This window comes from Acanthochromis polyacanthus, chromosome 5 (assembly GCF_021347895.1).
Source record: "Acanthochromis polyacanthus isolate Apoly-LR-REF ecotype Palm Island chromosome 5, KAUST_Apoly_ChrSc, whole genome shotgun sequence".
NCBI lineage: Eukaryota > Metazoa > Chordata > Actinopteri > Pomacentridae > Acanthochromis > Acanthochromis polyacanthus.
In genome coordinates this window covers 5,072,452-5,099,431 of record NC_067117.1, presented here as the reverse complement: position 1 = coordinate 5,099,431, position 26,980 = coordinate 5,072,452, and the positions used below count along the sequence as shown (strand labels likewise).

General features: G+C 40.6%; 2 protein-coding genes and 2 long non-coding RNA genes across 4 annotated transcripts; 1 reads left to right on the top strand and 3 right to left on the bottom strand.

The window, feature by feature from the left end:
• Nucleotides 1-727: 727 nt before the first annotated feature.
• LOC127533915 (N-acetyltransferase 8-like) lies at nt 728-1,829 on the bottom strand. Its single transcript, XM_051947940.1, has one exon. It carries the CDS (start codon nt 1,814-1,816, stop codon nt 1,145-1,147), a length of 672 nt encoding a protein of 223 aa, XP_051803900.1. The 5' UTR covers nt 1,817-1,829; the 3' UTR covers nt 728-1,144.
• A 3,891-nt stretch (nt 1,830-5,720) lies between these two features.
• On the bottom strand, nt 5,721-11,250 carry LOC110968588 (N-acetyltransferase 8-like). Its single transcript, XM_022218495.2, has 2 exons — nt 10,991-11,250; nt 5,721-8,624 (listed from the first exon to the last, which is right to left on the bottom strand). Exon 2 carries the CDS (start codon nt 8,611-8,613, stop codon nt 7,942-7,944), a length of 672 nt encoding a protein of 223 aa, XP_022074187.2. The 5' UTR covers nt 8,614-8,624; nt 10,991-11,250; the 3' UTR covers nt 5,721-7,941.
• A 5,089-nt stretch (nt 11,251-16,339) lies between these two features.
• LOC110968586 (uncharacterized) lies at nt 16,340-18,124 on the top strand. Its single transcript, XR_007941802.1, has 6 exons — nt 16,340-16,508; nt 16,685-16,833; nt 16,941-17,014; nt 17,106-17,204; nt 17,501-17,599; nt 17,865-18,124. It is a non-coding gene; the product is annotated as an uncharacterized LOC110968586 (long non-coding RNA).
• A 1,599-nt stretch (nt 18,125-19,723) lies between these two features.
• Nucleotides 19,724-24,617, bottom strand: LOC110968587 (uncharacterized). The gene is made up of 4 exons (XR_007941803.1): nt 24,441-24,617; nt 22,805-23,080; nt 20,986-21,156; nt 19,724-20,858 (listed from the first exon to the last, which is right to left on the bottom strand). It is a non-coding gene; the product is annotated as an uncharacterized LOC110968587 (long non-coding RNA).
• Between the last annotated feature and the right edge of the window lie 2,363 nt (nt 24,618-26,980).

Below are 26,980 nucleotides of genomic sequence, written 5' to 3'. Positions count from 1 at the left end.
AACATGGAAGTAAGAACCTCTGATATGTGGATACTCTGCAATTTGTCGTCCCCGAAGTACAATCTGATCGGGGCAATAAAGCATTTAGGTTTTCTGTACCTGATGCTTGGAATAAATTACAATCAAAACATCAACTTCAAGCTCTTGTTACACTGAATGAGTCGAAAGTTCTGCTGAAATCATTACAGCTGAATTTGTCTTTGTGCAAGTGTATGCGATCAAGTTTGTTGTTGTTCATTTTATCTGTTGTTTACTGTATTTAACGTGACTATGCCGCTGACATCTTGGTCAGGTCTCCCTGGTAAAGGACTAACCCGGTTTAAATAAATGTTAAAAAATAAAAAACACCTGTACTGTACAATGCTGTTAAACACACATATTTCTATCCCTGTCTGCACCGTAAATCTTTTTTTTAACAATAGTGAGGACAAGTCAAAATTCAAAACATGTTTCTTAAAAACCTTTTTTTCCTTCATGATAAGATGATTTCATGATGTGATTTTGACATGTCAAAGCAGATAAAACACAAATTAATAATAAAAATACTGATGGTTTCTGTATCTGTGGCAGTTTTAGGATCCTTTTTCCGTCATGGCTGAATGCTTAAAGAGAACAGAGACATTTTTCAAGGTATAGTTTTTATTAAAGGGTAACTGCACACTATTAAAAGTCAAATTTAAAGCTTTTTTTTAAATTTACAAAACAAAATTTGTAATTCTTTCCTTAGTAGAACAAATATATATTACACAATGACAAGCTTTTAATTAATCACAATATTATGTCACAAGTAACAATGAGTTTTGGGTTTTTTTGCAATTCATTAACAGTAATCTTTTACTACTTTAACACTTTCTCAAGTGTCAAAGAGTTTGGCATTATCTGACAGCATAGCAATAATGTGCTTGTACAGGGGGTTTTAACAGGTTTCAGTCAATGCATGTGAATGTTAAAAATGTCTTTTCTTGATTTTTTTTGTATTAAAAACACTTAAAAGTGGTCAAAAATAACAGCACTCGAACATAGCTAAAAAAAAAAAAATAAACACAGTACAATGACGATAACTGACTGAATCATGCCCCAGTGAGCTCATAGGAGCAGATTCATGTAATGTGTACACCTACAAATTATTCTCTGTGCTTTAAGCCTACAGGGATTTTTCCATTTTGAATATTGTGACTCTGGCCAGTGGTGCAACCCAGGAGGCAGCCTCTGTTGTGGTGTGTGAGACCACAACGCTGAACCCCAGTTTGCTGTACAGGGCCACAGCAGCCATCTGGGTGGAGCTCGTCTCCAGAACCACCTTGGAGAAGCCTCGTTCCTTACAGAAATCAATCACAGTATGAGCCAACCTGAGGCCCAGACCCAGACGTCTGCACTGCTGTGAGATGATCATTCTGAACAGCTCCCCGTGTTTTTCCTTCCCGCTATGTTTGGCCATTACAGCCACCATACCGAGAACCTGCGGCCTCCCATCAACCTCAGCCTCAGCCACCCAGAAACAGTCATCTGGTCTGCTCAGATAGTTTCCAGGGATGTCCTGCATGTCCGTCCGAAGTCTCTCTCTGACATAGCTGTCATAGATCTGGTAAGAGCAGTAGTAGATGAGGCCCATCCAGACTGCAGGTAACAGCACAGCCCCCAACACAGAGCCAAGGAGGTATCCAGCAACACACAGAGCCAGGCCGATGGACAGGTAGAGAGGGCTGGTCATGGCGTTACGGAAACATGGACCGATGTGCTCCCGGATGCTGACGCTGAACAGGGTCAGTACTGTGTCCTTGTCTGAGGGACGATACCGACGGATCACCAGCTGCATGACGAGAAGAGCTGCAGAGAAAATAAAAAATAGATCTGAAGTTTTGAAACTTAATGTCACTTAGACTGAGATAAGATAGGATAAGATACCATAACATAACAAAAGATGATCCATCCATCGAGGGCCGGCCGCTGGCATAAACACTCTATGCCGTTGTTTATAGCCACATCCACTAGAGGGGGCCACACCACAATAAGTGTGTGATTGGCATTTTGTCCCTGTCTTTATTCCAATAAAACATAAATCTGTTAATGCTGTTAATCATGTGAATGTGTGTTTTAACCCAATTACAAGCTCTGCACGTGATTTGGTAGTTGCCCTGTGCATGTTTTGGGGCCACAAAAAAAAATCTTGCTGAGGGCCACCAAAGTCCGAGGGCCGGCCCTGCATCCATCCATCCATGCATCCATGATCTATACGCCGCTTAATCCTCCTTAGGATCGCGGGGGCTTGGAGTCTATCCCAGCTGACTTATGGTGAAGTCAGGGGACACTTTGGACAGGTCTCCAGTCTGTCGGATGGCTACACATACAGACAAACAATCACATTCACACTTGCAGGCAATTTAGAATAATCAGTTAACCTCAACATGTCTTTGGACTGTGGGAGAAAGCCATGGTACCCAGAGAAAATCCATGCATGCACAGGAGAACATGCAAACTCCATGCAGAAAGATCCCGGGAAGGCTGGGAGGCGAACTAGGGATCCATCAGGAAAATGCCTTACGGCAAAGAGCCAGGTCCTCCCAGTCTGAGCCGACTGGCTTGCTTTTAGGTAATTCAGGAATAAAACCACGCAGTCGATGAGGACAGCCAAAATCAACCACTTGAGGGAGAAATACTGAAGTTGTGGCTCCAACCACAAGACGTTTTGGAAAACAGTCAAGTCTGTGGAAAATAAACTTACTTCTCCCCTCCTTCCTGTCTCCATGAACTTTGGTGACATAACTGTCACTGATAAGTCACGCATGGCCTCACTCTTCAACATTTCATGAACTCATTACAGGTCTTTACTGCTCTGGCCTTTGACACTGCTCATTCCTACAACCTTCCTCCTTCCAGTGATGCCAGCTTCTCTCTACAACCAATCTTGATCTCAGAAGTATTGGAGGAACTTGCTGATGGGATCGACCCCTTATTTTTAAAAGCAGTTGCTCACACTATTGCTGCTCCTATTACACACTTGTTTAACTTGTCCATTTGTTTGTCAGTTCTTTCTTCTGACTGGAAATTAGCTATAATCATCCCTCTCTCTGACTCCAGCAGTTACAGGCCAATCTCCACCTTGCCTTGCCTGGCCAAAGCCATGGAGAGGCTAGTCCACAAACACCTAAGCCATTTCATTCACCCATATATTGTCAGATTTGCAGTGAGGTTTCAGAACTGGCCATGGGTGCATCGCCACTATCCTGAAGGTGCTTGATGACATCTTTAGCGCTATGGACAACAAGCAGGCCTGCATAGCCACTTTCATAGACCTGGCCAAGGCCTTCAATTCAGTAGACCACACGATCCTTCTGCAAAGGCTCTCTAGCATTGGCCTGTCCTCAAACTTTATTAACTGGTTTTCCAGCGACATTAATAATCATATACAGCAAATAAAGTCAGAGAACTTTATGTCAGAACCTCTGATTATCACTAAGGGTGTACCCCAAGGCTCCATCTTGAGCCAAATTTTGTCTTCCATCTATATCAATGATGTGGCCAAAACTATTGGTGCCTCCCGGACACACCTCTATGCTGATGACACCATCATATACTCCACTGGTCTATCACTTCACTCTGCTGCATCTACCCTTCAACTCAACCTTACTTCAATCTGGGAGTCTTTTCATGACCTTCGCTTGCACCTCAATTCCAAGAAAACAAATGAATGCTCTTCAACCGGACAAACAGTGTCTCCAGCCCCCCAAAGATCTCCTGTGTAGATGGCTCAGATCTGGAGTTTGCCAACTCCTACAAGTACCTTGGTCTCTGGATGGACTCTTCACTCTCTTTCATTCCTCACATCAATATTCTACCGGCTAAAATCAAATCTACACTGGAGTTCCTTTACCGTAATAAGGCCTCCTTTACATACTCTGCCAAAAACACTCTTGTGAAGATGACCATCCTCCCTATGTTTGACTACGGTGATGTCATCTATAAAATGGCCCCTCAGTGCTCCTTCCTCCACCCACCATTGTGACCTTTACAAACTGATGTTTTGGCCCTCCCTTTACACCAGGTGACTCCAACACTGGCTTTTCCTAATCTACAAGAACCTGTCAAGGAAGACACCTCAACACCTCTCCAACCTTCCACACCCGTTCCCATAACAACTACCACCTGAGGTCCAGTGATCTCATACACTCTCTATCCCCAATGTTCACACTGTCTATGGCCAGAATTCCTTTTGCTTTGCTGTCGTGATCAATTGCAATGAAAATTTCCAAAAAATCTCTGAAGCTGTCATCTCTTTCATCACTTTACCTGTTTTAGCAGAAGCTGCAGCAGACCTTAGCGAACCACTGCACATGCTGGCCATCTTCACCGAATTACTAGCATTAATTTAAGGTGTTTTTAACCTCCGTTTAAACACGTGCGCGTCCTTTTTTGTATATGCATTGTTTATTTGTTATCTTTCTTCCTGCTGGGGCCTCTTGACAGGTCATCGGTGTAAATGAGAAATTGTTCTCAACTGATCTTACCTGGTAAAATAAAGAATCAATAAACAAGATCTTCTTTCAAAAATTAACTGTGTGACAGCCCCAAGTGCTGTAATGGTTGCTCAATTATTTACTTGAATATCTACTTTATTGCCACTTAATACTTTATACATGGCAACACTGTGCTTTTTACTATGCTACAGGTTATTAGTTACTTTACAAAAGCGAAATGTTTGCACACAAGAATGAAATATCATGCTTTTATATAAATTAAACAGTGGAATTCATTAGTTGAAGGACAGAAAATTGGTATCCATTGAGATTTGGACAGTGTTACTTCAGGCTCTGGGTAACTTTGAGAAGAAGCTTCAACCATTTTATTTTTAATATAATTAGCAAGTTGATCCATTCTGAAAACAGTAAGTAGTTGCAGCTGTGGTAATTGTTACAATAAAATGCGGCTTTAACACAGTGAAATTCAATAATCTTACATATAATAGCATGTCTGTCACAGGATTTTTACACGTTCAATATTTGTCTGATTATGCTTAAATATCTGTAAATAAATGACAGTTTAACATTTTAATTGGAGTCTTGTTTACATTGTGGTTAAAACCGACTAGCCCAAACTGTAAAAGAACAGTTGTCGTACCGTGAACTAAATTAAGGCTAACATCCAGATTTAATCAATGATACAGAAGTTTTCACCAGTTGAACTACTGCAGACTTAGTGTTAGCTAACTTCACTCGACCACAGGCCTTTTTATGTACCAGAAACCGCTGTTTAACCCATTCCACACTAACACTACATACCTCATTCATCTACAGGCTGCACTGTAACCCTGCATTTTACAGAAAACTGATACTCTCTTACCTGCACTGATTGCCAGTTAACAGTCCAGATAACGGAGGAGAAACTCCGTGAACCGGCGAGAAAGTTCAAACACGCAGCCAGGACACTGATCGATGATCCTTAAAGCCTTTTCCTGGGTTCATGTCGGGTCAAAGTACAGCCGTAAAAGACACTTAAGAAAGACACACAATCAAACATGGTCGAAGGAACCGGTACTTTGCAAAGTGACCATTTTGATCATGATGGCAACCAAGGAGGCTCCGGGGCAATCACTTGTTGCTGGGCTCCGAGAACCCTCCATTAATTCTCAGGCAATCTTGATTTACAAACAGTGCTGATATTCACTTCTACTGGCTTCTATTACGTTGTTTCTGGGGGGAAAAAGGCACTAAAGGTAGCCAATATTAACTTTGATTTATTTATTTTCAATATGGACATGTATCCTCATGTAATCAAACACATGTGAAATCAATAATATAATCATCAAAATGTTCACGTCTGAAACTAAACTTTATGTGATCACTTCTGGTAGATTTTAAGTCCAATATTATGGCATACAGGCTTCATCTCCAAATGTAGCTTTCATGGTTTAAAAATACGACTTTCTAATCCCTAAACATTAAAAATCAAACAAATGATCTTTCAAGACTTTTTAAGAATGTGTTTAATGGGAATGTCTTCTGTGAAAAAAGATTATTTTAGAAGCACCTGCTACAATGAACAATCACTAGACAGCGTTAACTATCTCTAAACTAAATGTTCTTGACTGTAAACTGCAGTTTGGTGTAACAGTACACTCACCATGCCTATTACTTCTCAAGTTTCTGCTGGTCTTGTTTCACCATCTGGTTGGGAGATGTTAGTCCAATTCCAGCTCAGCCTTGTGTTACATTAATGACATATCAGTGTTGCCATAACTACCAGTTTGTAACTTGAATGTTCAGCATTCAAGTTAAAAGTGTGACTGGAATGGTTGAGTTTTTCTAAAAGCTCTGATAAATCAGACTTGGAGCTGTCGGCGTAAGCAAGCAACTGAGAATGTTTTGCAGTGAAAGCCGATGCCTTTCAGTGTTAAAAATGTCTATTCCAGATTTTTTTCTGTATTAAAACAATTAAAAGTAAGAATGTGAGAAGAAAATACAGTACTTGCCCCTTGTTTAAAAACATCCACACACAGTACAGCAGTGAAAAGTGACTGAATCAGGCTCCAGTGAGCTCATAAGAGCAGCTGAATGAAATGTGCAAACCTATGAATTGATTGTTACTTCTTGGTTTATATCTAGAACATATGGCGCTTTTCCACTAGCACCGATTTGGCTCGACTCGGCTCGACTCTACTCGGTTTGTGAGGTTTTCCATTAGGACGTACTACTTGGTAGCAGGTTCTATTTTAGTTCCTACGGGGTTCCAAGCGAGCTGAGTAGAGCCGATAATGTGACGTCTACAGAGCGCAAGACAGTGATTGGACAGGGAGTGACGACACTACACAGCATACATATTTTAATACCTAATAGCGATAAACTGCAGCCGTTACAGGGTTGTACACAGGACTGATGTACGATAACTGTAGCGAACTACCATTAGCGTATCCTCATATCCTCAGCGCCCTCAGCTTTCTCTGATTCTCTTCTTTTACTCTGAATCTGACAAAAAGCCACAGACCGAGCAGCAGGTGTACCATCACCTCGCTGGTCGGGCCACCGTGCTATGGCGACTCCACCCACGATGAGGCGGTTCTCAATTGCAGTGTTTCCTCTAGGGTTTTTTTCAGCAGCGGTGGCAGGCTCTCAGGAAGCCGTGGCGACGTAATCAAGCAACACTTGGCTGCAGATTTTACTTGTACAACCTATTTATTGAATGGTCATTTGAAAATGGCTTTTTAAAGGACGAACGTAAAAATTAAAAAGAAAATATTTAACAAGCTCATCTGAAAATGCATTCAGCAGTTACATCATGGCGTGTAGACATTAGCTTAATGCTATCAATAGTTTACTCACGTTAGCGACACTAATTAAGCCAATTAATGTAAGCTACCGTAACAGAACGTTAGCTGGACATCAATACTTTGTGAATGTCTGTTTAACTCGTAGAATCTGTTATGAGCTATCTTGAGCTTATAACTTTTCTCTGGTAAGTCGCTGCCCTATTTTCCAAGACGACACTCCTTTGACTCTCTCACCACTTTCAAGACTGCACTCCTGTGAGCAATTAACATTGTATCTACCCCTCAAAGAGTAGATACTGAGCAAGATAGTTATCTGTAGTTTACCTCAGTACTCGCGAGTAGTCAACTCACTGCTGTGAAAGTGGAGACATGCGGCGGTGGTGTATTTGCGACAACAAAAAAAAAAAAAAAGAAATTTGAAGGAGCGCCGGCGAGGATTTAAGAATGGCAGGCCGCCACTCCTAAATTAATGTAGAGAAAACACTGCAATTGTTATTGAAAACGACCTAAACTGAGTCGAGTCAAGCCGAGTAAGTGCTAGTGGAAAAGCCCCTAAAGTGTTTTGGTGTGACTCTTAACCTATAATGTTCTCAGTGAAGTATCATCAATCCAAAAGCGTCAACTACTGTCAGAGGAACAGAACAGGAACATAACATCCATAGGTCAGAGGTACTTTAGGTTTACAGGTGTTTTTCCATTCTCAAAACTGTGACTCTGGCCAGTGATACAACCCAGGAGGCAGCCTCAGTTTTCGTGTGTGAGACCACAACGCTGAACCTCAGTTTGTTGTACAGGGCCACAGCAGCCATCTGGGTGGAGCTCGTCTCCAGAACCACCTTGGAGAAGCCTCGTTCCTTACAGAAATCAATCACAGTATGAGCCAACCTGAGGCCCAGACCCAGACGTCTGCACTGCTGTGAGATGATCATTCTGAACAGCTCCCCGTGTTTTTCCTTCCCGCTATGTTTGGCCATTACAGCCACCATACCGAGAACCTGCGGCCTCCCATCAACCTCAGCCTCAGCCACCCAGAAACAGTCATCTGGTCTGCTCAGATAGTTTCCAGGGATGTCCTGCATGTCCGTCCGAAGTCTCTCTCTGACATAGCTGTCATAGATCTGGTAAGAGCAGTAGTAGATGAGGCCCATCCAGACTGCAGGTAACAGCACAGCCCCCAACACAGAGCCAAGGAGGTATCCAGCAACACACAGAGCCAGGCCGATGGACAGGTAGAGAGGGCTGGTCATGGCGTTACGGAAACATGGACCGATGTGCTCCCGGATGCCGACGCTGAACAGGGTCAGTACTGTGTCCTTGTCTGAGGGACGATACCGACGGATCACCAGCTGCATGATGAGAAGAGCTGCAGAGAAAATAAAAAATAGATCTGAAATCTTTGTATCACTTGGGCTAAGATAAGACAAGATAACACAACACACCACACTGGACCTCGACCTGAGCCGGTATCTTCATATCCTCTTCCTCCCTCAGCCTCACCGTCCCTCCTGCTCGTATGACCACCGTGGGCTCCAGAGCCTCTAAAACTCCCTCCCATCTGACATCCAAAACATCGACACGCTGGACATTTTCAATTCCATTTTAAAACCCACCTGCTCAAAGAAGCCTACCCACTTTGACTTCCATTCCTCTTTCCTCTTCTGTAGTTTTAAATTTACTAAATTTCCTTCTTTATTTTTTGTACATCTGTAAGTTTATTTGAATGTGTTTTAACTCTGTTTTTGAACACCCCTCCAGAGAACACTGTAATAATGACAACATGACTCAGCAATCTGACTGTCTGATCCACACAATGACACAAAGACTGATCATTCTGATGCCACTGACATGTTCATTGGCACAGATATTTACTTTTGAGAGATCAACTAAGGATTCTGAGCAAGAGACTGGCTTTTGCAGGTAATCCACGGTGTTTTGCTATTTGTACGAATTGTTTTGAGAAATGCACTTACTGTCTTGCAACTGTTGAGGATGACTCAAGAAACGTACCAAAGCGACTGAGAAAAACTGTAATTTAGGAAAGCGAGGATACTATGCTTTGATGTATATTAAACTGTATATTAAACTGCCACTAGATGAAGGACAGAAAATTAATAGAAAACTATTTATGACATGTTAGCTATACATTAACACACAGACAGGATATTCAATGATTTCACCTTCTCAAATGCAAATGTTTGTCGCCTTTTCTTTTAAAATGTTTTAAAAACTTTAATGCCAGTAATGTCATACAGACACTTCAGGCTCTGGGTAACTTTCCTGACATTAGTCTTTAATTTTATCTCATTTTATTGCGAGAACAAGTTGATCCATTAGAAAAATCACTATTAGTTGCAGGCAGTTAACAGAGCAGCTACAGTTTTTCTCGGTCGCTTTGGTACGTTTCTCGAACCGTTCTCGACATTTGCAAAACAGTAAATGCACGTCTCAAAACTCCACGGATTACCTGAAAAAGCCAGTCTCTTGCTCAACATCCTTAGTTCATCTCTCAAGAGTAAATATGTGTCAGTGAACACATCAGTGGCATCAGAATGATAAGTCCTTGTGTCATTGTGTGGATAAGACGGTCAGATTGTTTAGTCATGTCGTCATTATTACAGTGTTCTCTGGAGGGATGTTCTGATGTAAACTATGGCTGAAGTTTTGATGACAATTATTGTAAATTGTAACTCACACCTTAGTGCATGTGGGAGATTGATTTCAAGAGACTGGACAAGATTCACATTTACGCTTTTACTGTTGTAATTTGTTGACAGACCACATGTAGAGAAAGAAAAAATCAAGAGTAGAAATGTGAACATAGGACAGTCCCCTCAGGGAAAACTGTACATGCAGTGCTGTAGGAATTAGAGTTCAGTCTTCCTACACCTCCAGATGCTCCTGTCTGTTGGGCCACAAATTCTCATCCACATCGCAAATATCTTCTCTTGCGTCTTTGAGCGACTTCAGAAAACTCTAACCCTTCACTCATTTCCCTTCTTTAGAGAAAGTCAAGATTCATCTGGGAGCAATTTACCAATTCAACACACATTTAGAAAAAAAAGTCTGATGGAAATATATAGAAATCTCCTTGACATATTATGACAACTAGTTCAACCATTTTGCATGTAAAGACTGATGCAATGAACTAATGGCTAAATGTTGCGGGGGGTGAGACTATTCAGCAGAGATTCATTAGAATACATTTAGAACAACATGATATGAGCAGTTGATAATGTAGGAAACAGCAGAGAATTGTACAGAATGATTTTCACGGATGTACCAAAGCATTTGTAAAAGAAACTGCTTTTTTGATGTACACAACTGACACAGTGATGTGAAGATTGAACAAGAAGTTTAGAGAATTTCAATTCTGATCTGAGAAATGTACCAAAACGACCGAGAAAAACTGTAAAAGAGAAGTTCAGTAACATTCAATAATCTCACATATAGGAGCAGGTTTTTCACAGACTTTAATACTGAGGTGCAGGACTTTCCCTTGTAATGAAGTCTTATTTGCATTGTGGTTAATAACTCCTCCAACCTGCACTAGCTTGCTAACAGTTTAGATTACCTACCACAGACGTAGTGTTAGCTGACTTCACTCGACCGCAGGCCTGTTTATGTGCCAGAAACCCCTGTTTAACTCATTTAACACTAACACTAAATACCTCATTCATCTACAGGCTGCACTATAACGCCGTATTTTACGGAAAAATGAAGCTCTCTTACTTGCACAGATCGGAGTTTGACGGCTATCGGTCCTGGTAGTGTCAGCGGAGGAGAAGCTCTGAGGAAGTTTAAAAAGTTCCAAACACAACCGGGGCGAGGACGAAAAGATCAGCTTTTTCCTCGATTTTAGCTCTGGATTTACTTCAGGTCAAAGTACAGCCGTAAAAGACACCGAGACACACGAAAAAAAAAACGTGGTCTACAGGACCTGAACTTTCAAAGAGGTTATTTCAACCAGGGCCGGATGAACTCCCCAGGAGGCTCCGGGGCAGACCTTTGTTGTTGGGCCCCTGAAATGTCCATTGTTTCTCAGGAACCCCAGAGTAGGAAAATAAAATAAAAATAACTGAAATTATGCCTAAATTAATTTCTACTGGACTCTCAAATGCATTTATTTATTTATTGTTTTTGATTGATTGATTGAGATATTTATTTTGAAGATGTAAAAACAAGTACCAGGAAAGCAAGGAAGTATTTAGATAGACAGATAGATAGATAGATAGATAGGTAGATAGGTAGATAGGTAGATAGATAGATGCCTCCCACTGCCTCCAAGAGAGTGGATTGTTTTCACTTTGGTCTGAAACTGGAATGTAGGGAGGAGAAGGAGGAAAAGATGAATGAGATTTGCGATTTACATACCTTAGGGAAAACAGGCTACATTGTGTTGGTTTCTTTTATTTTTGTCAGTTTGTGCTTTGTTATTCTGCATTTCAAACTAAAACGTATTCTGTATGTGTTTTTCTGTCTTACAGTGACATATAACTTATGATCGAGAATATGTCACCGGGTGACTTCTGCATAATACGTTTCTATGTGAATGTGTGCTCAAAAATTAGACTTTCTATGGCGACTTCAATGGTGCAGATTGAAATCATTGTCATTTCAAATTTTCGGCCATTTACTTTTAGTACATCCTGAGACACTGTTGTTAAAACTCAGTCTCAGATTTCACTGTGACCTATGAGGTTCTTAATTAGATTTGTTTATTTCTCTTTAAAAAAAACATCAAAAAGTACTGACAATGGGTTGAAAAGCTGTATGGGGAAGAGTAGTAGTACCAAACAAAAGAACAAAATTGAGGACAGTCCTGATTGATGGTGAAGCTGTGGAGAGAGTCTTCAGATTTAATATTCTCTTGGTCCATCTAACCCTCCACAATTATTGAGAAGGTTCAGCATTGCCTCGGTTCAGCTGAGGAGACTCAATCCGTCCTCTGGTCAGCTTCTGCAGGTGGACTGTGAAGAGCATCCTAACATACTGCGTCACAGCATGGTTCTCCAGCTCCACCAAGAGGGACCAAAAGACTCTGCAATGGCTCATTAAAAGACCCAGAACAGTATTGGGTGTCTGCTGCTGGCTATTGGGGACATTTACCGGACCTGGTGTAAAAACAGGGCCATCAATGTTGCCTCTGACCCAACAGTCCAGGCCCACCACCACTTCCAAGCACTCTCCTCTGGGGGGCGATGCAGCACAATTCACACACTGACAACAAGACTGAAAGAAAGCTTCCCTCCACCAGGCTGAACTCCTAACTTCCCCAATCTCTCAATCACACTAAAAAAAACAACAACAAGAACAACAAAAAGTGCCACTAAAGCTGGCTGATTAGACTCAGTTCCATATGGGTTGTGGCTCACCATCCGGTAAACAGAAAGTTCTCAAATCTTCTGAGTCTCTTAAGCCTGCAGAAAACTCCTGTGTTCCTCTTTATGACTCTGCTCCTCTGGGTTCAAAAACCTGACCTGTGAAGGTCACAGTCAAACTACATTTAAAATTTAAGTGAATCTGTGAACATTTGGACACCTGCTGACTTAAAAAAAATCATTAAACTCATACTTTCCAGTACTGTGACAAACAAATGCATCAGTGACAATGCAATAATCTCATATATAGTATCTATCACAGGGTACCCAGACTTTTAATAATTGCCTGATTATGCATGAAATTAAAGTTGCCATCACGATTTAATTAAAGATAAATAAGTATTAACTCTGTGCTAAAAAGCTCACAGAGCTAGCCTAGCCGTGCTAGACCCATGCTCTGAAGACGCAAGGGTCTAGGACCGCTCGACAGGGAGGGAGGCGGGCTAAAAGGTTGTCTATCAAATCACTCTGCAGCAATTGGGTAGGTATACAACCAATCAGCGCAACGAATAGGCTGACATAGTTCCTAGAGCGCCGGATTGTGGCTAAGTCCCATTAGCTTCCCAACCAGCGGAGCCAACTGGTAAATTAAGGATTTGCCATATCCCGTCGGCATAAGTCCAAATACGTCTTTCTTCTCAATGAAACACTTCAGTGCCGTCCTTTGTTTATCTTTCAAGTTGAATTTTAGCTTCAAATCTTTAAGGGCTGTGGCCAAAGCCGAGTCGAAAGATAACTGTTTATTGTGCGCCGGTTGTTTCTGTCAGAATCGTCGCGCCTCTGTCGTCACTTAGTTACGATCGCCTTCTGACTCTACACTTCATGGTGATTCGTCCGGCCAGTTTTAGGAGCATCCAACCTCAAGCCTTATGGAGGGTAACTAGACCCACCCTGGCAGAGAATTAAATTCGTTGCCGTGGGTTGTCTAGCGCGGCTAGGCTACCACAGAGCCACAGTTTAGTGTCAACCATAGAGCGTGTGGTGTCAACAGTTGAGCTACTACAGACTTAGTGTTAGCTAACTTCCCTCAAGTACAGGGCTGTTTATGTGTCAACAACTGCTGTTTAACTCCTTCAACACCAACACTAAATACTAATTAAATACTCTGCGAGCACTGCAAGACTGTATTTTCGTGAAAACTGGTGCTCTCTTACTTGCACAGTTTGAAAGTCAACAGTCCAGAAGATAATGTTAGCAGAAGAGAAGCTCTGTGAGCTGGTGAGAAAGTTCGAACCAGGACAATGATCCTTAAAGCCTTATCATGGGTTGATGTCAGGTCAAAGTCTGAAAGGCACCGAGACTGTTACGATCCCTGCTCCAGCCCCTGTTCTTCCACCTCCTTGTCCCTCCTTCCATCCTGCCTCTCCCTCACTCTTTGTGTCTCTCTCTCCCTCATCCTCCTGCTCTCCCTGTCAGTCCTGCTCTGTCTTCACTTGATTGCAGCAATGTCAATCAGCTGACTCTACTCACCTGTTTACAATCACCTCATGCAGTATAAAGCTCAGTTCATTCAGTCACTCCTTGCTGGACTGTAGACTCTGATCCCCACATTGCTCTGCTTTTCCACTGATTCCAGCTTGCCTCCAGTCTGCCCTTTCATCACCAGCCTGGATAACCGCCAGTCCTCTCTCTGGCTCCAGCTTTCTGTCTGCCAGTCTTGTCTCCCTTAGTTTTGTTCCCCTCTGGGTTTGTGAGTCCACTGTTGTCTGCGTTTTCCTGGTTTTCCTGTATAGCGTGTAGTTAGTTCACCACGCCTGACATACATCAGCAGGGTTACTGCGTTCGCTTCGGTATCTGGCTGGGTAAGTATGTATGTGGGTATGTCCAGTCAGATATCTCTGCAAGTGCTGAAGTCGGGATGATCAAACTTGGCACTGAAGATCAATCTAAGGTCCCCTGCTCAGTTGTGGAGTTAGAGGTCATCAGATCAAGTAGGAAGGGATATATGTAGGATGATCAAAATTGATACAGAGTACACGCCCCAGTAGAGGGTGTGGTTCTGCCCTCTACTGGGGGCTCGTCTAGTTGTTTGAGTTCAGTTGTCTTGCATATTTTTGTAGCAGGTCTGGTTTAGTTATTTCCCCTCCAGTTTTCCAGTTTTGTTTCCCACTCTTCCTTATGTTTAGCTTGTTTTTTTATTTGAATGAATTTCTTAGAAGTATCCATTTGTCTCTTGTCTGTCTCTGCACCTGGGTTCTCCGATTCCACCACCCCAACAGAGACACATAGTCAAACATGGTCAAAGGAAATGTTGAGTGTTTTCTCAAACACTTGTTGAGCCTCAACAACCCTCCATCATTTCTCAGGGACCAAAAATTGAAAAGCAGAAAACCACAAAACTGACAACTTAGATTTCCAAAAATAATGCCTAAATATACTTTGACCAGTTTATGAAATGCAAATACTTTATCAGAATCAATTTTGTTGTTCTCATACAATGACAAAGACATTCTGATTCTTATATTAAACTATTATGTGCATCTTAATGACAGAAGATAGAAAATGGTTTTACTGTGTGCAGTCTTGATAAATAACAGAACTATTGCTATAGCTGCTGCTATTGATTCTGTGGTATCTCAAAAATGATTATCACCATTGCAAAACTATTTGTAGCACTTTCCAGTATTGCACAGTGGAAATAGAGCAGAGTCCTGCAACTACAGTGCAGGTCGTAAATGTAGCATTTTATTTTGTCAAAATGTTGCCTGTGAACGGCAGTGCTGGTCTGAGGCCCCATCCACACGAAGACAAAACACTTAACAGTTTCAAAAACGATCGCTATAAAGATGAAGGTGTCTCAGAAAATGTCTGTGTCTACATGAATGCACTCGATATGTATGGAAATGCTGTAAAACACATGCCAGAGCTCTAGGGGCGCTGTAAGGATATGATGGAAGCACGCGCAAACGGAAGAAAAAACTGTGCACTTGCGCAAAAGTTGTAAACAGAAACCAAGCTGGGGTGTATCCATAAAGTGCCGTAATGTGTCCTCGATAATTGTTTGTTCAACTCGGTGGTGGTTGAGAAGAAGGAGATTTTGCTGCAACAGGGATAGTAGGGTCACTAGCTTCATCAGCATATTTGCTACACTGTAACCTGGTTACAAACCTGGTTTCAAAAATCATCGTTTACAGACCCCCAAAATGCCGTCTTCATGATGATACACAGATTCGGCAAGAAACTTATGCATTTAGACCTCGGTTTGTCTTCGTGTGGATGGGGCCTAAACCAGTTTTTTCGGGGCGGCATGGCTCAGTGGGTAGAGTGGCTGTCTTGTAACTGGAAGGTTGCCGGTTTGATCCTCGGCCCGTTGAGCTCATGTCGAGGTGTCCCTGAGCAAGACACTGAACCCCTAATTGCTCCTGGTGGGTCGTGGTTAGCGCCTTGCATGGCAGCTTCCCCCATCAGTGTGTGAATGGATGAATGTGATGTATCATGTAAAGCGCTTTGGATAAAAGTGCTATATAAATACAACCATTTAAATGATTTCGTAAAGACAGATTAAGTGACTGTTCAACATGAAACCTTGTCTGATTTCTGGATGTCCCTTTTGCTCCAGTTTGGAAAATGTGTTTACAGAGCAGCGTGTTTGATAAGCAAACACCAAAGCTTACTGGAACAACATGTGGTTCAGTGCTGTCTGCAACTGTAGTCAGAGTCAGGGGAGGGTGGATGTGGCAGGAAAGTAATTGGTCAGAGAACTCAACATAAAATAGACCTGAGAGATGAAGAGGCACCAGAGCTCACACTGAACCACGATGAAGACTTTGTGTGTTTCTGCTGTTGTTGTGCTGAGTCTCATCTCAGTGTGTCAGGCTGCATCACTGACATGTCAGAAGCTGGTGAAACCAGTAGACAAAGACCCTGATGTAAGTCTGTTTTCATTCTTATTACCAGCATCGCATTTTTAAACTGCTTTATCAGACATCAACTAAAGGAACCTACTGATATTTGCCACATTTTTTTTCTAAGATATGATGGTGGAAAGTAAATTACTAAATTAAAAATGACTATAAAAACACAATATTCTCTTCTTTTCTGTCAGGTTTCTGGAACATGGCACTTCATTGCTTTGTCCACTGAGCACTGTTGGTTGACAACATTAATTAACATATTTTTTTGGCCAAGTGCTACAGTGGAAATTACAGCTAGGGGCACACCAAACGACTACGATGGGAATATTAGGGTTAAAATGTAAGAAATGCTTTTACTTGCACTTTGATTAATTTTAAAGTATTTTGTGTATCCTGTTATGGATAGTCGTTGCTTCAGGTGTCAAATCTTAAACAAATCCCCCGCAGGTATGGATTGTGCGGCAATGAGTCAGAGTCGTTTCACTATGCAAACCACAGCATGTTTGATATTGGCAGCAACAGTAAGAGCTTTAACTTATTTTTAACCCTTTACCCTGCAGACTACTGATGCTCTGAATATAATTTTATTTACTCTGACATTCTGTCCAACAGATGCTCCAATTGGTGAAGGAGATCTGCTGCTGCAGACTGGTTGTCCTGACTGCTTCGTTGTAAAAGGGGTTGAATTCGTCAGCACCCTTTCACTCTTCAGTAAGAACAACAGAGGGACAGAATCAGGAAATATGTAATAACATTTTAAATAGGGGTGACATAGAGTAGAATGAGATGACACACCAAGTCCCTGAGAGATTCATTTCCTGCTTTCATATCATTCATAATTTAAAAAAAAAAAATCTGTTTTGAGTTAACTATAACCTATAATGTAAAAATTTTAAATGACAAATTTGAGATCCATTATATAAGTGCGGTGTTTAATGAAGTCTAGTTTTTCTCAGACAGAATGTCATCACATGGTTTGTGTCTCAGATGTGTCACCTCTTCACCAGGTAGGAGAAAGAGCATAGATGCTGCTGAACTGAAGGAGTTTGAGGCACAAGCCCAGTGTCTGGGCTGGTCCAAACCGCTGGTCTTCAACACAGATCACGGTGAGATTCTTACCAGTTTTTTAAAGAATTAAAAAAACAAACTCTGAAACAGACATATTGAATATGTATCACTGTCGTCCGTACAGACAGAAACAGCAGGATGCTGCTGATATTATCTATTTTTTAAAAACATTGTTAGTGTTGTACTACAATGGTGCCATGACTTTACTATTTCATTTATGAAATACTTTTGCCTTGCATGTTATGCTCCTTGCATTGTCAGTATCTTAACTTTGTTTTATCTTTTTCTGATTTCCACGTACAGATTATGAAAACTGTGTGTCTACTGATAATGATGACATTAATGAGGCGGCTAAAACCACCTTCATTACCAACATGTATGAGAGGATGAAAAACATGCAGCACGGACTAACCGAGTGCATCAAAGACCGTCTTCTTTCCTACCTTCCTACTTCCATTTTTCAGAAGTGAATAGATGAGCAATGATGTTTAGATCATGTAAGACATGAACGTCACTTTTCATCTCTTGACTGGAATTCAAATAAAGACAGGCTTTCTATTTCACTTCCTTCAGCAGTTCATGTGTCAATCACGGCAACACAATATGTTGTGTGTGCTTACAAATGTGTCTGGATTAATCATTAAACAAGTCTACAGCAGAGTTAGTGGTTCTGTGAGGCTGTACTTTGAAGCGGTTGTACTTTTGGTTGTACTTTTGAAATACTAGTCATTCCAGAATTGGAGGACATTTTTCATTCCACCCATCAAATTTCAAATAATCCATGTAGAAAACACCAAAACATGCAGTTGTGTAAATGTACTTGTCCTGAGAATAAATCTAAAAACAACTAGGAGAAAATAATGTTTGGAAATATTTTTTAAAAATTAAATAAGTCTGGAGTGCCCCCCCCCCCCCCCCCCCCCCAACTGAATCTCAAATAAAACAGTTGAAGTTCAATCTAAATCTCCTTTTTTGGTATTATTTTTTCATTGATGTCTCTGGTAATTGTGAGATTTTTTTTAAATCAATGTAATATTTTAAATAATAGTTATCATGCATACAACACGTGTCTCACAGCAATCCTGTTAGCATAACCTTTATAGCTGGTAGAAGAAGAAAATAAACAGTGAAGCACATGATAGGCTGGAATCAACATCATCAAACAGTTCTCCAAAAAACGACTAGAGCAAAGGTACACTGACAGGTCAAAAAACACAAGTCGTCACCTGGATGTAACTTTTTTGGACGGGCAGTGTACTTTGACCGTTTAAATCAGCACCACCAAGCCAGATGTGAATGCAGCTAAAGCAAAAACATAATTTTGGATTTAATAAAGGTCCAAAACAACCTTTTTCAATTTAAAATGATTGATGCGCCCCAAACATTCCAGACCCAGATCGTAAACTATGGGTGAATCAATGTTGAATCTATGATGAGACCTAACGTAGAAATTATACAGAAAGCGCAAGGTTGATAAAATGTTGAGTCAACGTTTGCTTACATAGATTACATGTTTGCAAATATAGATTCAACATTAATTAAACATTGACCTGTCAAACATTTTAATTAAACCAAAATACAACGTAGATTCAATGGCATCTTTTAAACACAAACTTCAATGTTGACAAAATGTTGTTGAATCAACGTTGATCCAACCATCAATCTTCAACCGTAACCACAATTCAACCTTCTTAACCCTAATTCAACATTGATTTAACATCTTTTGCAATCTGGGTAAAGTGTGATTTATGGTTGAAAAGCAAACGTTGACTCAACATTTTATCAACCTTGCGCTTTCTGTATAATTTCTACGTTAGGTCTCAACATAGATTCAACATTGATTCACCCATAGTTTGCTATCTGGGGAATGACTCGTTCTTTTCAAATCGAGTTTTTCATATTCATATTTTAGAAATAAATATTATTGTAATTTGTTTTTTGGACGTGGAGGGGTCAGACAGTTTGGTCGAGGAGGTAATAGATATTCAAAAAATTAATTCATACATTCAGTTTTAACAAACGCCCTCACAGAGTTTGTTAACGTGCGGCTCCACATGTGCACAGGAAAACGAACGAAGAACAGGAGAGAAACTGAAAAGGAAGATTTGGTGGAAAAAGAAATCAGTTTCAGCTACAGAGAGGATGTCAACAAAAACAGGAAGTCTGTCAGCAGTATCTTTTATTGGAGCCACCATACGAGACAACATGAGTCATTTTTGACCATTTATGTTTGGACCTGAAGATCTCAGAAAATGTTTCAGCTGCAACATTCACAGGATGTTTGGAGAACGTTGTCAGATAAACAGGCGATGTGAAAGCAAAGGAAGAACAAATCAACATTAAAAATGTTCTCAAGATGTTCTCAAGGCCTCGAGTGATTTTTAGAAAACGTTCCTAGAAGGTGAAATACGGACTAAAGTGGAAAATTTCACCTGAAAAGTTCTGAGGAAGTTTTTGAGGAAACAAACCAGAAATATTCCCACAACGTTCCACAAATTATATGACAATAAAAGATGGAAAATCTCAAAGAAAACAATCAGGAAACAACCAAACATTTTCAAAACCTCTTCAGAGAACGTTCTGCAGCGTTTAAGAAGAACATTCGTGGAAATAAAAAACAACTTTGTGCTGAAAACATCAGCAGAACCTTCTAAGAACGCTTTCAGAACAGAAAAACCTTCTTGGTGCGTTAACATTTTATTACTTAGAGTTTTTCACTGTTTTATTGTTAATTAAATTCATGAAACACAAATTTGCCTCTCTGAGGTCGGTTTTAATTCTGATTTAATTTTAATTTATCCAAGAAATCTTTGACGTCCTTGAAGGATGATTCCAATATTGTTAAACAAGGATCATGTTTTCATCATACATCTGGGTGTAAATGATTAATAGAGACAAAAATTAATGCAATCTCTCCAATACTGAGCAAGAAGACTAAACAGAAAAGTCAAAGTGTTTGTTCGTGTCTTTAACAGGTTCTGATTGTTTTTCCTCTCTGGTTAAAACTGCAGCTACAGAACCCAAAACAGACCAAACATTAATGCACCACGTTAAATTTAAACTCACATTCTCTGTCTGGACCCTGAATAGAAGCTCAATAACAAAGAGATTTTTTGAAGAACATTAGAAACAACCTCAAGGGACCGTGAAACTTCTTCACGAAATTAAGGATGTAAAATTCACATAAAAGTGCGTTCCAGAAACACGACTACAATCAGCAGAAACCCAGTAAACACAATAAATCAGGATGTTGACAGAACAGCAGGTGCAGCCAGAGTTTTCCTTCAGGTGTTGAACCTGCAGGGAAACATTTTTACATCATTAAAGTCTACTGATCTCTGAGGCTTCACAGATGAACATACGTTGTAGATGGAAACTCCGACACGTTATGGATCATCTGATAGAGTATTTAATCTAAACTCACCTCCAGCAGACTTACTGCAGCGATGAATCGAATGAAGAGAAACTCAGACAACAACTGCAGCGACAAGTCCAAGAACTCCAACAACAGCTGCAGGAACAAGTCCAAGAACTCCAACAGCTGCAAGAACTCCAACAACAGCTGCAGGAACAATTCGACTCGCGGAGCTTTTAACTGAAAGAAACAACAAAAAGGTGACGTTAGGATCTAACAGCAGTCATGTTCTAAACTCTTAACTTGTACTGGACAATTTTGGACACAATTTAAGTAATTTTGGACAATTTGGGGGCACATTTCTATTTTTTTTTGACTACTTTGAACAAATCTGAAGTCATTTTGGACAAATTTAACTCATACTGAGCAATTGTGGTCAAATTTCAAGTAACTTCAGACACATTTTAAGTTATTTTGGACAATTTTGTACAAATGTCAAGTCACATTAGACAAATTTTAAGCTATTGTCAACAAATTTTAAGTTATTTTGGACAATTCTGGACAAATTTTAAGTCATTTTGGACGAATTGTTGACAGATTTTTAGTCAGTTTTGACAAATTCCAAGTCTTTGTGGATCGTTTTGGACAAATTTGAAGTTGTATTGGACAATTTTGAACAACTTTCGTGTTATTTTTCTTCATGTGGTGTTTTATAAGCCTCCTCTCAGGATTCTCCTCCACACCAAATTCACGAGGTAAAGGTTCAGTTGGAATCTGAAATACTTTCAGTTTGCAGATGTTTGCGTTAGGCTTGTCAAAAATATCGATACTTTGGTACTTACTCGATCCTAAACATTGTAAACGGATACGATACTAGCTTGCCGTACTATCGATACTATCGATACTCTGCTCCTATGGTCTGCTGCTCCCACTACAGTCCACGCGCCCCCCCTCACCGCATGTCCAGGCCTGTTAATGTCTCGCTACTACCGGCAAAACACGATGGAATGAAGAAATATAACCATGGCAAGTGTCGCAGAATTTCGTGAGGTAAGCTCCCATTTGATCATGATTGAACTGAGTTGTATTTACATCCTAAACGGCAACATAACGTTGCCAGGGCATTAGCCGACTAAGCTAGCTAGCTAGCGCTAGTCCAAAACATAACGTTACATGGGGCTTTTTGCCAACGTTAGCAGGCATGCCCGCAGCCTGATTAATCCTAATTGACTGCTTTAATTTAACGAGATACAAATGTATTTGCATCTGCTAAGTGTGATGTTTCTCTTATAGCTCCAGAGTGACGCTGAGAGTGGAGAGAGTCGACCGGCTGCAGCGACACCAAAACACCAACAGCCTTCGCTAACAGCAGTGTTTGACCAGCAAAGACATTATGATCCAAAGTCATGAGAAGCAAAGAAAATAAACAGGGCTGTGACAGAGTATTTGTGCATGGATATGGTCCCCATTTACACAGGAGAGAAATCTGGGTTCAAACAACTTGTTAAACAGCTAAATCCTAGGTATGACCTTCCCTCACGTAATCATTTCACGATCACTAAAACTGAGGTTAAATACTGATGTACTATTTTGTTTTGCACTGCCTCATACATCTTTAAAAAATATTGTATTAATGATACAGAAGTTATTCCCAATAAAAAAAATGGTTTTACAGCAAAGTACAAAAGCCTGTGCTTTAATTTGTTCTGTGTGGTATCGAAATGGTATCGAGTATCGATACTGAACTGGGTATCGGTATTGAAGTTGAAATTCTAGTATCGTGACAAGCCTAGTTTGCGTTCAGTCTGAAAACATGTAAACATGCTTAGATCTAAGAAAACAAGAACAATTTCCATTATGTCAATATAAAACAGAAGAAGAATTTCACCAGTAACAGTCACATGGAGCACAGAAGAAACCTCATCGTCCTTCTTCCCCTCCGTGGTCACACAGGTGTAGGTGTCGGTCTTTGTCACATTAGTTTGGAGTGTAATGTTGTAGCCGCCTCCTGTTTTTGTCTTTCGTTCTTCAGCAGGAACATCATGTTCAGTGCTGTTCTTCCAGAATACTTTAAGTTCTGGAGAAGCACCAAAAACTTCACACTGAAGCAAAACTCCATCTTCTGTCTCCGTGACATTTTTGACCCAAGGTTTTGAAGCTGCACCTGTAAGCATAGATAATCAGTTCTAAGGAACATGTCAGGATCAGACATTTGCTGTGATTCTGGGATGTTTTCTGTTCACTCCTTCACTGCTTCTTTATGTGGATTACAAATGGAAGAAGGAAGAAAAACACAAGAAAAGAGCAGAGTTTAAAAAATCATGACCATAATTACAGCAAACGCATTTTAAACCACATTTCACTGGAAGTTTAGGAACTGATCATCAAACAGTATTTCTAAATACCATCAGAACATGAACACATTTAATCTGATCAGGTTTCAAAAAAACATCTTCTCATGAAATCAAGTGAAATCTGTTGTCAGACACATCGTCAGTATTTAATAAACACTAAAGTAGAATATAATCTGTTGTTGTTTTCTTGGTTTCTTCTCAGAATCAGGTCCGTCTGTATCATCATCACATATTAAACACTGACAACTTTATTTGCAAGGAGCTTTATGAAAAAGAGAAACAAGTAAAGATTTTTAAAAAGCACGTTAAACTAAAAAGAGCAGCAATAAAGTCAACAGAAACGTGTGACATGTATGTTTGTGTTTTATGATCCTGTAGCTCACTATTCTTCTTTATTGAACCTGATTCATCTTGTTTTATGTTTGTTTGTTGGTACTTCCACCAGGTGGAGCCTCTGACTCATTAAAGCTTCACTCACCAACGTCTGTGGTGAGGTGAAACTAAAACTGAGCTGTTTGCTCACAATGATCATAAATATGTTTGGAGGAGAGAAGGTGAGGCCTTTAACCCCAACAACACTCAACCTACTGTCCAGCATGGTGGTGGCAGTATCATGCTCTGTGGAACTGGAGCTTTACACAAAGTAAATGGACCAATGAAGGAGGAGGATTACCTCCACATTCTTCAGGAAAACCTAAAAGCATCATCAGAAGGTTGATCTTGGACACAGTTGAATGTTTCAACAAGACAATGAGCCCAAACACATCAAAATGCTCTGAAATGCTTCAATCAGGCTAGAATTAGCTTGCAGACGGCCACCAAAAGCAGCTAACTGAGGAGAAAACAGCCAAAGGACATTTAACCAAACATTAGAACTGCTGGATGTATATTTTTGACCAGCAGATTCTCTTCTATTTTCAGGCCTATAATAAATATATGAAATATTCAAAAATAGCTTTGGTGACAAACACGTTTATCAATGATTCCATCTCAGAAGAGGTGAAAAACAAACAAACAACAAACAAACTGTGACTCTATCTCCCCCTTTCCACTGTTCCAGACAGCTGTGTCTTTAAGAGGCCTCTCTAGGATTGAACCAGTCCACATGGAGGATTTTATATTCTCTTACATCATCGCAGCTTTAAAGCAGCACACTGTCACTTTTCTCACCGCTTTGTCCGCACAGAGTGAGCAGGAAGATCCAGACGAGCTGAAGGAGCTTCATGTTGGTCCGAGTCCTCCGAGGATTCAGCAGCAGCATCAGAGCACACAGCGTTTAGAAGCAGCAGAACCACACCTTCTACCGCTTCCTCACTCCTCGTCCCTCCGTCATTTATTGGCAGCACTTTAGCTTTCTGCTGCATCATCTCCTACTGCAGAAAAGGAGGGGCTTGGTCAGTAAACTGTATATTGCCGGGGAATTTCGAACATCATCAGAGGGGATGACAGGTGTGATGAATGAGAGGTCTGTGGAAACCTCTCATCATGTGACGGCAGGAAACGGAGTTGTCAGGAATTGTTGTGGACGGCTGATCTCCAGCCCCAGGACAGGGAAAAATGAAAATGCTGTGAGCTATACAAATGCAAATCACAGTGTGTGTGTGTGTGTGTGTGTATGTGGTTGAGGGGGGGCCCCTTTTCTCTTTCGTTGCTTCACTGTACAGTGGATGTGTTCACCACACATCTAGCATCAATGCCCTCAACAGGGAGACATGATGATGGACATGAGGTGTCTGCTCCCTTCAAGTTCCAAAATGTTTATTTTTTATTTTTACTCTTTATTTTACCAGGTAAGATCAGTTGAGAACAATTTTGATGCTCTGCTGCTGAGATGGAATAACTAACAACAGAGAGCAGTTAATCTGTTTTCATACAGGTAATTGGATCTATGCAAAAGACAACTGATGGCACAGTATGGAATGACCAGGATGGAACTGCGGAGCCTCATGGAGCTGCGGGGTGAGGAAGCTGTGAAGAAGATACGGGACACTTACGGAGGTGTGCGCGAAATCTGTCACCGCCTGAAAACATCATCTGTACAAGGCAAGCCCTGCCCATTTCATCAAAGCAACACATATTGCACTTTGTTATCTACTTTGTCTTATGTACACTGACAGTCATTAAAAACTTTGAGACCATATTTTTCAACATAATTTTTATTTTGAAGCCCGAAACTGAATTTTCTTCATATGAATCATTTGTTTAGCATATTGGCATACAGAAACAAAAATCTAAAGTTTCAAGAATGATTTCAAAATAAAGAATTTCACAAAAGAAAACGGCACCTGCCAAACACAAAGTCACAACAGTCAATACCGAGTATGGCCTCCATTTGCTTCGATGCAGGCAGCAATCCGTCGGCGCATGCTTTGGACCAGGCTTCTGATTGTGGGTTGGGAACAGCCCATACGCCTGGCTACATCACTGTAGCTCAAACCGGCCTCCACCATACCCAGTGCCCGGAGACGTTGTTCATGTGATAGACGCGGCATGATGCTGTTCACTGGACTAACAATGGTGGCCTTTTTTGGGCCTTTATATAGGCCTTCAAAACCCATTCTCACATTGTGCAGATACTCACTGAGTATTGCTTGGTGTGTTGTTGGTTCACTTTTGCAAAGTGACCAACCCATGTGCAATGAATCATGACAAAATGACAACTCATCATTATCTCAACTACCAGGGCACTAGATAATCAGTAAATCCACAATGAATAATTACAACCCCCCTACAAGTAGAATTCTGCGTACATTTCTACCTCAAAGTTTCTATTGACTGTCAGTATATATAGATAATCATAAGATTAAAAGCTTGAAAGAATTGAGTTCACTGGACTCTTAGTTATGGAGCCATAATGCTGACAGTAAGATGTGGCATTGAAAAATGTTGAATTGAAAGCGAAAATACAAACATTGAAGTTTCAGTCTTACTGGCAGTGTTTTCGCGGAGCCATAATGCCATCTACACTGTGTGATCTACACTTCGAAAACGCCAGTAAGTCTGTTTCTCTTTGTACGTATTAGTATATAATATTTTTCCACACAGAACCTCGTGGCGTTAAAACCACTTTAGGCTTCATATTATGCTAATTTAGCAAACATGCTAACGTTCTCTAAGCTAGCTAATGTAAAAGGGCTTTGACTCATTTCTACAGATACATTTCCACTTACAGGAGGGATTCTTCATCAACTTAAATATTAATATTATTATTCAATATTATTTATTAAATACCTTAATTATTATTTTGCCACAATTTGCCCCTCCAGAAAAAACGCAGGTAAAAATCCTTGATTCTGCGAGTAAAAAACCTTGATTCTGCGGACTAAATCCCTGATTATGCATTAGCTAGCTTACAGAACGTTAGCACGTTTGCTAAATTAGCATAATATGAAGGCTAAAGTGGTTTTAATGCCACAAGGTTCTGTGTGGAAAAATATTATATACTAATACGTACAAAGAGAAACAGACTTACTGGCGTTTTCGAAGTCCCAGGTCCAGGTGAACTCTGATCCATGCTTGGTCAAACGAAAATGGCGTTAGCCAGCACAGGGCAATCTCCTCCTGTCCCCTTTCCTCAAAACCAAGAAGCGCGTTCTCGCGCTATAAGCCCCGCCCCCTAGCCCCCGCCCCTCACGCGAAAACACTGCCAGTAAGATTGAAACTTCAATGTTTGTATTTTCGCTTTCAGTTCAACATTTTTCAATGCCAAA

Bases quoted from the DNA above. Each gene is read 5' to 3' on its own strand.
- LOC127533915 (XM_051947940.1), bottom strand. From the start codon at position 1,816: ATGCAGCTGGTGATCCGTCGGTATCGTCCCTCAGACAAGGACACAGTA.
- LOC110968588 (XM_022218495.2), bottom strand. From the start codon at position 8,613: ATGCAGCTGGTGATCCGTCGGTATCGTCCCTCAGACAAGGACACAGTA.